Source organism: Solanum tuberosum, unplaced genomic scaffold (assembly GCF_000226075.1).
Source record: "Solanum tuberosum cultivar DM 1-3 516 R44 unplaced genomic scaffold, SolTub_3.0 scf00062, whole genome shotgun sequence".
Lineage (NCBI taxonomy): Eukaryota > Viridiplantae > Streptophyta > Magnoliopsida > Solanales > Solanaceae > Solanum > Solanum tuberosum.
The window spans coordinates 260840-276764 of NW_006238987.1; the positions used below are offsets into that span (position 1 = coordinate 260840).

The following is a 15925-nucleotide window of genomic DNA, read 5'->3' on the forward strand; positions in this document are numbered from 1 at the left end:
AACCATGTAAATTAGCTTGCATATAATTCCAATCATTTTTTTGTGGTTTAACCCTTTTCATGTTTTACTAACCCAAAAGGGAAACTCACAAAATCTTTAGATTAATCCAAATCATTAAGTCACTTTTATCTAATTTTTCATTGGTGGCTTTTGTTTATCCATCCCATGCTATTTCCCCTTTGTGGACTGATGGGTTCATTGCATTAAATGAATTGATGTTAGTTAATATTACTTGCTAACCCTTTCTCCCATGGAATGCTGCAAGTAACGTGCAATTAGTGAATATGATGAATCCAGTATTGACACTTTGCTCTTAAAGATGAAATAAACAGAAGAGGAACGCAATATCAGTAAAAAAAATGTAGTCCACATTTTGTCCCTTCAAACAGATTTATTAGACTTGATAACAACAACCGACGCTAGTTCTACATCAGATCAAGTTTCATCTCTGGTTCTTCATCATTCACATAATCCTTGACCACTTGAAAGTTTCACAGCTTTGAAGGAGACTTGTAAAAAGCCCATGGTTCGTCCGGAGTCACATACTGAGTCACCTGTTTAATGTTTAGGTAGTTCTCGAGACTCCTGCGAGAGAGAAGAAAGAGCAAAATATCACTAATCAGCTGTACAACTTGCCAGATTACCCATCTAGTTACTCTTCTAAGTGTGGTAATACTACAACCTCAGTTTTTCCCTTTATACTGGGTTGCTTTTACACAACACAACTACTTCCAGAAAGAGAATTTTAGGTAGCAGAAAGAAACAAGATGGATGAAGGGAAAGTGAGGTAATTGCTAATTCACTTAGATGTTATTCAAGATGGTACTAAAATCAACCAATGAGTGCTTACCATTCCCCAAGCTCACGTCCAAAACCACTACGCTTCTTACCCCCCCATGGTGGTTGCCAAAAGCATGGCTGCGAGCAGTTGATCCAGACAACCCCTGACTGAAAAGCCTGCAAAGTCCAATTAATAAGAGGTCATCCCTGGTTTTGCAAGAAGCAGTGCCTTTGGGTATGGATAAAAGATGTTTTTCGCAATTGAGGAACTACTCTCACCTTTGTGAAACGTTCACATCTTTCAAGATCTTTTGACAAAATAGCAGCACCCAAACCATACCTAACAAAGAAAAAAGTGTAAATAAAAAAAAGGAATGTTTGTGAAATAATAGAATCATAAATCTCAAGTCTAGCCAACTCACTTGGTATCATTTGCTAGTTCAATGGCTTCCTCTTCAGTTTTAAATGTTTTGACACAAAGAACAGGTCCAAATACCTCCTCATTCCAGATTTCCATGGACGTATCAACATCAGTTATGATTGTTGGTTGAATGTAATATCCTTTCTTTAAGTGCTGAAATCCAGTGAAGAATCAAGTCACGTTCCAACATAGTGATAAATACAGCACCTGCATACTTCCACCCAGAAGTGTTTCTTACCTCAGGACGGTCGCCACCATAAAGAATGGTTGCACCTTCATCTTTGGCTGTAGAGATGAACTTCAAGACCTTCTCATACTGAAAGTTAAACCAAACAGTCAGCATATAAGAATTGCCCATACGTCTGCTTAGACGGAAAAAGAAACCAGCAGATAAACATGATAACAAGAAAAGAAACAAAACTAGACACAAATTGAAAGCCAATATCCATGTCATTTTTAAATGTTGTTGCTTTGCCCAGTGATAAGAAAGTTCCAGTATCTTCAAAGAATTCTAAACTGATGTGAATTATGATCATTTCTTTCCCTATTTTTGAGCTTTTTCACAACAACTACACAGACCTTCCCATGTCGATTGCATTATGATTTCTCCTCAAATTCCTTTTAAGATATAAGTCAACCTCCTATTTACTTCAGGGTGCTGTTAAAGAAACTTCCCTTCCCTTAGCAGATGTTTAATTGACAAAATTTTGGACAACAAGACCAATTAGCTTTTTGAAATACATGAATTATTATCTCTTTATTTTAGCAAGTAACATGAATCCTCTGTATTTCCATTCTTACATCAAAGATTAAGTTCTAATAGTTCTGAAAGAAACGATATCTCACATCAATAGTTCTTTAATAATAGCATTGACTAACTAGGGAAAGCAGATGAATATTATACAGCATTGACCACCATTAATATAGGCGGTACTCATTACTTTCTAATGTTAAGGTTTACCAAGAACTTTAGATGTAATATACACCAAGCATCTAAGTTTTCTAACCCAAAGTTGTGCAATTATGGACAGAACTAATCAGATTTATTTGGTATGAATAGGATAAGTAACAAGGGTGTGAATTGAACTTCAAATTAACAGTATTAACTACTTCCTCCGTTTCATAAAGAATGACCTAGTTTGACTTGGCACGGAGTTTAAGAAAATAAAGAAGACTTTTGAATCTTGTGGTCCTAAATTAAAGTTATGTCAAATGTACAAAATTTCCCTTTAATCTTGTGGCCTTAAACATGCCACGTGGAATGCTGAAATTAAAATGTTACCAAAAAAAAGAAAAAGGTCATTCTTTTTGAAACAGACTAAAAAAGGAAAGGAGGCCATTCTTTTTGAAACGGAGGGAGTATAAAAGTTTAAAGAGGAAGCATTCGTAATTTCTCAGACAGAAGTCCCTTGCATCTTGATAAATTAGAGGTGAAGTTAACAAGATAAACTAGAGGTGACATTAAACAAGGAGAACACTTTATGTTCTCGCAACATTTAAATATGATCACTGAATCAAGGAAGTAGCGAACACCAAAGTTTCAGCCAGAAGATTTGTCTCACCAGTACAACTAAAATCTTTAAGAATTTGTTTATTTTTCATCAGAGATATGTTTCTTAAATTCATCCATTGTCCTCTTAAAGGAAAATTTCTTGGCCTTGTGAAACTATGTCCAAATCAACCCATTTCGACGGCTATTTTTGCAACATCATCCATGCAGACTGGTTATTTTTTCTCTTCTGCACCACAACTACTGATACTACACCAGAAAAAAGACCACGGGATAGCTATTTGGCAATTTTCAAACTACAAATTGTTTAAACAGCCTGTTGTGACTTTATGTTCCATATCCCCCAAACTTATCCTGTTCACTATATCTAATCCAGAGGACACTTGCGCACATAAGTCGCCTTAAGCAGGGAACAAACATAAATTTTGCCCATGAATCATTCGCTTCATGAGCTACAGTTGCATCTATTTAAAGAAACACACAACATTGTCTCCAAGAAGCACTTTGTAATACAGTTAAAGCAGAGTATCTTCTACTAGTTTAATGCCTGAACGTCTTTACCTGTCCACGACTAATGACAGGACCAAGCTTGCAGTCTTCTTCCAAGGGATCTGAGATTTTAATGTTTTTTGTCCACTCAAGAAGCCTGGCCAAAAATTGTGGAGCAATTGTTTCCTGCAAATTCATAATTTGTTTTCACAAAGAGCTCTAGTGTTTGACAATATTAGAAAGGGCGATAGCATCAAAGGATACATCAAAGGGACTTTGTAATAGTATTGTTTTCAGTGTTATAATAAGGCGGCAACAACAACAACATACCCAGTGAAATCCCACAAAGTGGGGTCTGGGGAGAGTAGAGTGTACGTAGTCCTTACCACTACCTCTACGAAGTTGAGAGGCTGTTTCCGAAAGACCCTCAGCTCAAGAAAATCAAAGCAGTAAAAAAACGAAAAAACAGCGGTGGGGAGAAACATGACAACGAATAGCAAATCAGTAACAACTATATACAAGGATCTTATTAAAAAGGCCTACTCTTTTCTTAAAAAGGCCATCTGAAACTGATCTACTTGCTATTTAAGAACCAGAAAACCTTCTGCGAAGACCATGTCTTTTGTTTTTTTATAAGGAAAGTAAACTGAGCAGAAAAGGCCTTGCCTTTCGTTTTCTTTCTTTTTATTTTTTTATTCAGCAATTCTGAATTCTAACATTTACCTGTTTCAGAGCCCTTGGTTTTCAGTTAAAGGTCAAACTAACCGATGTCCAAATGGGGACTAAATTTCACAATCTAATCTTGTAGCATAAGAAAAAGGAAGCAGGATGGTTTAGCCTTCTCATTGATAAAGTATTGTCTGGTGTATCAAGGTATAGTATTAGATGCACATTGTGCTCAGTCAGCCATTAGGAATTAGGATGATCCCCTTTCGGTTCCAACTTTCAAGAATTCTGGTAGGACACTCACTGTTTGTGGGTCGTTCATCCTATTCTTAAGGATAAAGAGATAAGGAATTAGTTGGTCCATTTTCTTGGTACTACTTATCTTAATTCTTCTCTTAGTAATCAATTAAATATAAGACAGGTGTATCTTTCTTTTGTTATTTGAGCCTCTTCTATTCAAAGAAATGAGAAAAATTCTCGCTCCACACTATCTGGAATGGCTCTCCACATATTGTGAAATCTTGTTGACAACAATAAAGTAAACTAAATGATTCCACGAATCAAGCGGTTATCTAAATCCAAGTAAGATATGTGAGTGTCTTTCCTCAACATGACCCTACCTCACTATGACAAATAGGTTTGCAGTGATGTTCCTGTTACACTGTGAAAGAAGACTTGAATATGATATAAGAAGTGTGTGCGCTATGAACTATTTAGATATTTCATCACTAACATGAAGTATTATGGCATCATCATCATGGACCTTGAGCCTTCAAGTTGAGTTGAGATGATGTGCATGGAATTTTCACCAACTGATATTATGTTTGGCTCAGGTACCATCAGTGAACTACCAAACTAAGGAGCAATCGAGTTTCGCATAATCATAGGCCTGAAGAAACTTCATTACGAACAACCAGAAAAAAAATAGAGCGACCTTGATACAGTGTTACGAGAAAAACTAATTATCTGCTCCTTAAGATACTCATACCCCCACAATCGTCTTGTATTCTTAAGGAATTGCTGGTTGCCAATAGTATATTCAGTATTTTCTAGATAGTGGTAAACAGTGTGGAGTCAGAGAACCAAGATAACCATAAAACTGAAAACTAACTAAATACATGGGCCTTCTCCAATATTTAAGCTAGTTACCTGTATTATAAGACGTGATGTTGCACTGCAAATTTGACCATTTGTCCAAAAGCAGCCAAAAAGAGTCCACTCAACAGCTGTGTAGACAATGAGGACACTTAAGCTCAAGAGCTATATTAATTTCTTAAATGCAACACAAAGGTGACTATGAAATGCATGAGGGCACAGAAAGTAATATTAAGACTTGTATTCCAACAGTTTAGGCAATTATTACGCATTTACACATAACTCGGAGGTTAGCGCATTGATTTGTAATGTGCTAGTCACCTGTTAAATTTCAATAGCTGGCTTTTCCCTATTCTTTCTTTTCCTTCTTTTTTATATTGATAATGTTCCTCCGAAATAGAAGAACATTGAAATGATGAAGTTCATCCTTTTCCAAAATTATCAATTTTGTTAAGTATGTGATAGGAAATTCCAGATATGTCAGGAATAGATAATATTACATTAGAAGGGAGTTGTCATATAGGACTAAAAGAGCAAACCTATATCAAGGTCATGAATGTCATCAAACACAACTATTGGACTTTTTCCACCAAGCTCAAGAGTAACTGGCTGCAAATGACAAACAGAGTCTTAGTGTGCTGAATCCACCAGCATATCAGTTTTGCCAATAGGAACCTAAATGATTATTCAGATGTGAACGTACTTTAACAAGTTGAGCTGCAGCAGTCATGATCTTGACCCCTGTTGGGCCACTTCCTGTAAATGCAATCTGCTCACCCAAAGAAGTAAAAATGCATTCATCAAATGAAATTACATAGTATTAAATTTAGGCAAGCACATATACACCCAAAAGAAACAAAGCAAACCTTATCAACATCAGGATGTGATACCAAAGGAGAACCAGCTTCATGTCCCAATCCCGTTAGTATGCTAAGGGCACCAGGAGGAAGACCCACCTCTCTACAGATTTCACCCAACTCCAAAGAGGTACTGAAGTTGAAAAAATGAGTAAAGATGCAAATGATATGGGCATTAATAAGGATAATGAAGAAAAAAAGATAAGGACTCACATAGATGCTAGTTCTGATGGCTTAAGTATTGCTGCACAACCAGCAGCTAGGGCAGGAGCGACTTTCCATGTAGTCATCAAAAGAGGATAATTCCTTCATTATGAAACAAAAGCTCATAAATCAACCATCTAAATCTTTTCTCTCATACGAAACACAAAAAATCCAATGAAATTCACAATGCTCCAAGAGATTGATTTCAGATCTCCCTAACTCATAAACAAAAAAAGCTAATCTTTTTAGGAATCTTTGAAACTGCAAATGCAGCGGTTTGTCAACTTACCAGAGTGAGTGGTAAAAATAAGAAAAGAGAAAAAATAATCTCTTGAAGACTGTCCCCCACCCCCGGTTTGTCAACACCCCTCTTGACTTCCACAAGTATTCCTGATTGCCTTGAAGATGCAATTTGTTTGAGGTCAACAAACAAAGAAATATTCGGGAGAAACTCTACAATTGTCCTACACCCCCTCGAGTCTCTTCCTACTTTTTCATCTAATTTCTCTAGACTTTTTTGAAGGCGTCTAAAAAACTTAGATTCCTAGAAATCAGAGTTCCTAAGGCTTTCATCTCAATGACATTTCACCTTTTTCAGAGCTTGAAATGTGTATGTTGTCACTATCCAATAAATAAAGTTCTCACAAGTCCACTTGATTATCATTCCCAACGCTTGTGTTAGGATGGCATCCAACTTTGTCAATTAATGACACCGCTGAACTAGTCAATAACTAGTTTAATGAACTACACTTGCAAACTATTTTCGTTTCTCATTAGAACAGTCTTTCCTTTTTCCTAATAGCACATAAACAAATAGAGCGGCCACATATACAGTAACTGTATGTACAATGCAGAAGTTGGTCATCTATAAATAATATCATCTTGGTTGGAAAAAAGAAGAATACCATATTTCAAAGTGGGTTGAAAGAGATAAGAAGAGCATAAATCATTAACAGTAAGTGGTGTACCATGGAGTAATCAACCCCACAACACCAAGAGGTTCTCTTAAAACATGGGTCTTGAATGAATCCAAATGAAGTTTAACTTCAGTCTTCTTTTTTGAATCCAAAGCTTCAGCGAGATCTGCATAGTACTCAAAACACGCTACGACATCATCCTGGAAGATAAGAAAGAGCACATAAGTAGAATGAAGTATTTTGCAATAAATAAAATTATGTTTATCCCATTAAGCAAGAACGTACTATATCCGAGGCAGCCTCGAACCAGGGTTTTCCATTATCAATCGTCTCAAGTGTAGCTAGTTCAGGCTTTTTCTCCAGTACCTACAGTAAATGTAAACAATAGCAACTGAACCATTTAATGCATAAACGAATAATCATGAATAGTAATAATATCAATATCAGGCTGACACTCAAACACCAAGAATCAAGGTAAATACTATATAGACGCAGCAGCTGTAAGTACACTACAACATAATCTAATCAAACTAGATCTGCTATCTACTACTGTGTTTCACAACCATGGAAGTCATGATGTTCAGAGTCAAAGGTGAAAAGTAGTGAAAACTGGCATTATTGTAATTAGAAGAGAAATAATTTATCATTATTCAAACAGAATAATCTTTGCAGGTGTTATTCAATTAGCTGCAGGACACAATTTGAGGGATCTTTTTTTTTTTTTTGATAAAGTACAGTTCGAGCTTTCTTGATGTGACTGTAGGCCTATATACAAATATCTGGTTAACTGATCTCACAAGATAACACTATCGTCTAGTCTTGTAAGATAAGGAAATTAACACTTCCTTAAGTTAATAAGCAATCAAGAAAATGCAAGTCAACAAAAGATAATTCTCAGATGAGAAATTCCACCCAAGCATCCCTAAGTTACCAAACCTGAAAGTCAAACCTGCTAGGTGGTCCACCTAATAACGATGTGGAAAAATTACCAAACTGAACACACTAACCTTAGCAGCAATAGCACGAAGATACTTGGCACGCTGTGCTCCAGTAGTAGAACCCCAGTCATCCCGACGAAGCGCACTCCGTGCAGCTTTGACGGCAATATCTACATCCTCCTCTGTAGCTGCCGGAATATACCCTGAAAATCCAAGAAGATAAAAAAATAAAATACACTCGGATCAAACAAGAGTTCATTAATTTACAAGATAAGATTACTAGGAAGATAATTTGAAGGTTATTGTAAAACATATTCTACTTGCAACCATTAAACACTCACAGATCTTCACAACTTTTAAGATAATTTCAAAACTTTTACACTAAATTGCAAGAGATCTTTGAAATTAAACCTATAAAATTTCAAATACCGATAATTTCTTCGTTGGCCGGATTGATGATGGGTAACCGGTTCTTCTTGAGGGGTTCTCTCCATTCACCGTCGATGAACAACTGCCGACAAGGGATCCGTATATTAGGAATTGCCATGGCTCTCTCTACACTTGATCACTTCACTTTCAGTATTTTGTGAAAGTGTGCTAAATGCTACTGATATGAGTTAAAAAAAAATGGAGTGCTGATTCCTGCTTTATAGCTAAAGAATTTGATAAGAAAAAAAAAACCCCACTAGATAGGCTGTCCACGTCGCTTCTCAAGGGACCGTCATATAATCCGGCCACTCGCTGCGCTCACACGCGCATCTACACTCGACCTTGTGGGCAAGGTGTAAAAGTAGGTGAAAAAGATCATTTCTTGAAAATAATAATTTAGTATCAATGTGCTTAATATAAATCTATTTACATTTATTTTTTTTTAAATATTACACAATCTCAAACAGTAAAATATGAAAAGGATATAATGTTTGCGAACCTTACGTCTACCTCAGAGGTAGTCATGTAGAGAGGTTTTACGATATATCCTCTGCTCAAATTTTTTTTATCCAAAATCGTCTAGAGAAAAGTAACATCTATATCTATACTACCTTAAATTATACTACCTTAAAAGCAAGAGCTCCCAAACTTGAATGTTGAACTACTATAATACCCCCAATTAAAAATACTCAAATTATTTTATTTATTAGTTTAATTATTTTTATTATCTTAAAAATAGATGTCTTTTCACATTAAAGGGTTGTGATTTTTTCAAAGAGTTGTGACTTTTCCAAAAGTTTGCGATTTTTTTGATGGGTTGTGACATTTTCAATGAGTTGTAACTTTCCAAAGGGTCGTGATTTTTCCAAAGGGTTGTGACTTTTCCGAAAGGTTGTAACTTTTCTGATAAGGCACAAGTAGCACCTATTCATACTACTATTTGTTAGCTATAAATAGAAGAGTTTCTCTCACTTTTAAACTATAATTTTTTAAAGTTTTGTAGTCTTTTTCTTCTTAAACAATTTCAAGGGTTATATGCAATAGTTGATTAAGTTCAAAATTCAACGAAATTTGGGTATCACATAAGAAAGAGTTGTTGAACAAATTATAGCAAATCATTCAACAATTCACACTCGTAGTTTTTCTTACGATGTTCATGAGTTAACAATGACGAAAAGTTATGGGAAAGACAATAATAATAAACAAATATGAAAAAAGTCACATATTTGGGTATGATATTTCTTCTTTATTTTTTCATTTTTTATTCTCTTACCCTCACGAAGGAGTTTCTTTCTAATTTTGGTAAAACAACGGGCATCAACATAGTCCATTAAATTATTAGTTTGGATATAAATCCATTATTTCAAAAAGAGATTTTAGCTTTATTTATAATGTGATTTCAATCAAATGAAAAATTACCTCTCTATATATGATATTCTTACTCGAGAATTAATTGAGTAATAATATTTTGTAAAAGATAGATTGCGTATAAACATAAAATATTGAAATATTTATGGTAATCCTTATTAGTGTCATGCACATACTACATTTCAAGTATGAATATTTAAGAAAAAAATTGTACTTAAATGGTGTCCATTATTTATGTTCATAACCTCATCAGGAAAGACTATTGGTGACATTTTTTGTATTGATATTTTTTTAAAATTTTGTTGGTTACATTTGCTTACAAAATTGAGTGAAGTAAAAATACTACTAAAGAAATGTCACTTTCTCCCCACATTTAAACTTCGAATGTATTTTGAAATGCTTCAATGAAAATAGTCACATGATTTGGGTATGATATTTCTTCTTTATTTTTTCATTTTTTATTCTCTTACCCTCACGAAGGAGTTTCTTTCTAATTTTGGTAAAACAACGGGCATCAACATAGTCCATTAAATTATTAGTTTGGATATAAAATCCATTATTTCAAAAAGAGATTTTAGCTTTTATTTATAATGTGATTTCAATCAAATGAAAAAATTACCTCTCTATATATGATATTCTTACTCGAGAATTAATTGAGTAATAATATTTTGTAAAAGATAGATCGCGTATAAATATAAAATATTGAAATATTTATGGTAATCCTTATTAGTGTCATGCACATACTACATTTCAAGTATGAATATTTAAGAGAAAAATTGTACTTAAATGGTGTCCATCATTTATGTTCACAACCTCATGAGGAAAGGCTATTTGTGACATTTTTTGTATTGATACTTTTTAAAAAAAATTGTTGGTTAGATTTGCTTAAAAAATTGAGTGAAGTAAAAACACTAATAAAGAAATGTCACTTTTTCCCCACATTTAAACTTTGAATGTATTTTGAAATGCTTCAATGATATTTGGTCATTTTGATCTCAAAATACAAGTAACTCTATAACAATTTGTATTAATTACTTAAAAACACTTGTCCTATGTTCTTTCAATTATAATTATTTACTAAAAAACTTTAATTTAGTAATATTAATTCTATTTTACAGCATTGAATACTATATATACAATACACACGTGCAACGCACGTACCGTGAAACTAGTAAATACAAAAAAGTACCAGTTACATAGTAACAAAACAATAAATAGTACTCTGATATAGTAGAAAACTACAACAAAATAAAATGATAATCGAAGTACAAAAAACAACGAATGGTAATAGAAATTAAAGAACAAGTAACTACCGAAGCAATATTATAACTACTACTTACAACTAATCTATCTTAATTTGTGTCTTTCATAACCTCATGTCTAAAGTCATATCTTCCGTAAGTTGAAATTGCATATTATAAATATTTAATCATTCAATCAGATAATTTTCAAGTGAGATAATCTTAACTTGTCCATATGAAAACTTGTTATGGTAAGTCTAAGTAGCGTTTGAGCGACAATAGTCAGTTCGAATATGTCGCCTTTTTATTGGTACTCTCCAACAACTCTATTCTCTACAAAATTAGGAAAACGTGTCTTTTTTTTTGTTGTAACTTTGCTAGGCGCCTATGTTGTTTTGTTCTACTGTATAATAAACTTTAATCTATGGAGTGTTTGGTCGTAGATTTTTAAATATTTTTGACAAGTTATTCTTAAGTAATGTTTTGCTGTTTGGTTATAAATGTTGGTAGAAATATTCGATTTTTTTTTATAAAAATATAATTTATATCCATACATTTTAAAAATTATTAAAAAAATTCATAAATTTGTATTATCATTTTATAATGAAAATGTTTTATGAAAAGTTATGACATCGAACATGATTAATATGAATTTGAAAAAAGAAAAAAAAAGTACCATTGATTTGTTATTTGTATACGAAAAACTACTATTAGTACTTGTAATTGAAAGTGACTCAGAAGAGCAAGCTCGGATAAAATTGTATAAAATATGAATATAACGTTATAAATTTTGTGCTATAAACTAGGGATGAAATTTAGTCCAAAATTATAAATGATGGGTGTTTTTATAAAATTAGTATAAAAGTTTGGGGTGATTTTAAAAAAAATTCAAATACTAAAACTTGAAAACTTGGGATGTTTACCAAATATATCTATCAAATAATTATAAATTATATGACCAAACACTAATGTTAGATTATGCATTTTATTTAGTTTTTAATCCAAAAAATGTGACCATAAATTTTAAATTTAAAAAGTGTTTCAAACGTGTTTTTTTCCATCTTCCTAAATTTCAAATAAAATACTCTCATCTCCTAGGTAGAATATACTATCTAATTCTAACTTCATAAAAGAAAAAAAATTCCATTTTATATTTTCTTTCTCCACTTTCCATCACCTTTTCCTACTTTACATGTGGGTTAGTTATATGTGATTGTTTGTATTAATATATAATCTCAATGATCTTTCTGGGTGATCTTGCTGATTTCCTTATCTTTCGAAATCTTCTTCTATCGATTTTAAATTTATAAAAAGACTATTAAGTTAATGAATAATCAACAAAATCTTTTACATATATATATAGTAATAGATTTATAAATTAAAAAAATCTTAACTTCGTCTCTCTAATTACTAGTACTCGCTTTATAAATTATAATTATTTGGATGTGACTTTCCAGCCTTATTTATTTGTTTGCAAAGTAGCTATTAATACATTTTATTAAAATTTAAGTATTTAATTGATTTGAATAAGTTTTAATTATTATAATTTTGAATAAAGCATAAATATTATTAAAATATATTTTTTTGGGATAATATTCACCACTAATACATCAACAAGTACTAGTTTCATCACAAATCACAACTACTATCACCATTGCCAACTATTATTATTGTCTCACCAATCACCACCACCTTTGACCATTGTCATCATCACTACTACCGTTGCTGCCACCTCCATCATGCCACTATCAATCACTAACGTTATGGTCAATCGCTACTACCAATCAACTCCACGATCACAACTAACACTGCAGTCAACTATCACAAATACATCGTCCAACACCTTACATTTTCTAGATATCATCACTATCAACCGTCACAATCATGACAGTTGCTACAACACCAACTACCTTCAGTATCACTATTACTTGCCACTAACATCAACCATTATCACTATGTCACCATACAAATCATCTCAATCATCACTAGCGAACATAAATATTTCATTTTTTATTAAATAATAATTTTATTTTATTAAATTTATATAGTTCCTATTATTGAATTAATTTTATTTAATCATATATTTATTATATTTACAAACAAATAAATAATTATACATTCAAATATTGAAAAATAAATAATTTTGATTATTTAATGTTCTAATAAAAATAAATCTTTAATAATTTAGGTAGTTATTTAATTTCCATATATCTTAAAAATAAAATCATATTAGACCTGACTATGATTCTTGCCTTTTTATTGATAGCTCAACTTACGTGGCGAGAATTGAATCGTATCTTTAATGAGATGAGTGATTTGACGATGATAAAGACGCATGTACCAACTACCACGTGAAGAAAATATTCCAAGTAATTATGTGTGATATACTATACTCTAAATGAGAGAAATTAAATATATCGATTAGGTAGGTCGACACGTGAGTAGCATCAATATTCAAGCTAATAATAGTATAATTAATAATAGATTTGGGGAAGCTAAATCTGTCATCTTATGGTATTCATTATTCCGAATAATACTCTGATCATGTAGTGTTTAATAAGATTCTTTTTTGGAAAATTATGCGAATAACAAATATTTAACTTATATTATGTACAATAGCTATAATTTAACTTATACTAGTTTATTCAATTTTTGCTATTCGCTTGATTTATATAATTCGTTTAATTTGTATAAATCTAGAATTTGTATAATTAGGTTTATGATTGTATAAATTCAGAAGTTTGCATATGTTTACCCATGCTATTTGTATATGATTTATGAAAAAATCATAATAAAATTACCTTGTTTGTATATTGACAAGCGAAATATACAAATGGAGTTCTGGAAAATTTCTTAATGTATAAATACAGAATTTGTATATACTTACTCTATTTGTATATTCGTAAGCGAAATATATAAACGGACAAAAATACACAAACCGCAGCCTCCATAGCAAACAAAATTATAACTATATAGCGCAATTATCAAAATTATAGCTATAGAGCTTTATTATGTCTATTATATTTGCTATTTATGTTTCTCCTTTTTTTTAGTGTATTTATTAAGAAGATGGTCCTTATGGCAAATGCTGAAACGGGGAAATTTCTTTTTTTTTTTGGCAAAACCAGTATTTCAATTTCTTAGCATGAATTGACTAGAAATGGAAAAAAAATGAAAATTATAATTAAAGAGTATACACATTTAAAAAAAAAAAAAAATTAAAAAACTAAAACAAAGAAATTAAATTAAATAAAGAGACAAAAAAGAAAGATAGTGTAGCTTTAATGGACCAACAAATAAAGGAAAATCGTGACGGAAGCTTCTAGCTAATTTGCCATCACTTTCCAGCTTTCACATCATGAACTGGACGGTGCCACGGAAAAAGGCCTTTTTTAATAATTCATCGTTTTAATTTGTTTATTTTTAATTTAGAATTAAAAAAAAATAATCTTTGAGTCGTATGACCATAAGTTTGATACATGAATATATCAAAATGTTATTTAGTTTTTTAAATTTATTTTTTCACGGTCAGGGCCATTTTCAATTTTATTTTATTTTTACTTAAAAGTTCTGAAAAATAAAATTTAAAAAGAACAATTTTGAGAGACAAAAATTCACTTATAATCTGAAATTTTCAAAATTCAAATAGTGAGTAAAAAGTGACGAAATGGGCGATACAGTTTTGTTTGAGTAAAGCCCATTTGACAATATCGTGACAAACTGTTTTTCAATTTGGGCCTAATGAACAACTCAGTAAGAAAACATGCTCGATTAGCACACACAAAGTAAATTGCAAGAAAGTCCCTGTTAGTATTTAGTCAGTGAATTGTATAACTTACATGAATCTCATTGTAAACATTAGGGAAAAAAAAATAAACATTTTAAACTACTTCTGCAAGTGATAGATCGGATTCTCCAATTTTCTTTCTTGTCTCTCTTTTTAAAATTTATGATTTGATGGAACTAGAAAGATAAAAAAAAGGATTGTTTTTAAAATTTATGACTTCATGGAAACTAGAAAGATAAAAAAAGAAGCATTGTTAACATGTGAACGATAAGAATAGACATGCGCGCAGGTAACTTGATCGTCTTATTGTAATTGAAACATTCTCATCAATGTGATCCCCATTACTAATGGACAAATCTATTTAAAAACAGAGCGGATCTAGAGAATAACCTAAGTATCATATTCTTACAAAACAAGTAGCATTTCCTATTTGATTTGTCCCCGGACTGGACCTATCATGCATGTTCATGATACGTGTGTAAGTCTCCCTAATCGATTAAGAACTTTTAACTTCAATTGAACCTATTACTTTAAGCTAGAATTATATGTACTTATACACGCACAAAAAAAAAAACTAAACACAAACCTATTACCTACAATAAGATCATACTGATATTAAATCTTTAATTTCTTCAAAAAGATATAGCCCTCTATTTTTTCGATTATTGAATCTTCAAGAAGAAGAATCAGTCTTCCTTCGTAATAGTCATTAATCCAATCAGAAAAGAATGAAGAAATTTGGTTTAACAATAAATCATCTCAAATTTATTTAAACCACCAATACATGCCAGTAAAATGAATATATAGTCTCCGTATGAAATCTATGTATCATCAATCATGTACAGATGATGCAAATAATCAAATATATGGAACTCAACTGAAATAAAGATACTAGTCTCTGGTAACGTTTGCACAAATAAAATATCAAAATGATCAGTTCTTTTGGGCAGTTTTTTGGCACTTTTCTTTGATCCACTGAAATCCAGATGAAGTACCTTCTTTCATCTTCTTCATGCTAGTTGAAGCCACTGCCTTTGTTTTTTCTCCCACTTTCTTTGCCACTCCGACGCCGACAGCGGAGAAATGACCTTTTTTGGTCTCTTTGGTATATGATTCTCTATTGTAGTCCCATTGATCAGCCCATGAATTGTCATATGCACTTTTCCTCGACATGTCTTCTTGTTTTGATCAAAAGATGTGGAAAAAAAGAGAGAATAATAAGA

At 32.1% G+C, this 15925-nt stretch overlaps 1 protein-coding gene across 1 annotated transcript; it reads right to left on the bottom strand.

Moving 5' to 3' along the window:
• Positions 1–306: 306 nt before the first annotated feature.
• On the bottom strand, positions 307–8496 carry LOC102581509 (betaine aldehyde dehydrogenase, chloroplastic). The gene is given in 15 exon segments (NM_001318558.1): positions 307–585; positions 851–957; positions 1060–1120; positions 1203–1354; positions 1440–1517; positions 3273–3386; positions 5016–5092; positions 5501–5570; positions 5665–5730; positions 5828–5951; positions 6032–6124; positions 6991–7139; positions 7225–7305; positions 7947–8080; positions 8307–8496. Coding segments are annotated over 15 exon segments (1518 nt in total). The 5' UTR covers positions 8425–8496; the 3' UTR covers positions 307–491.
• Positions 8497–15925: the final 7429 nt, after the last annotated feature.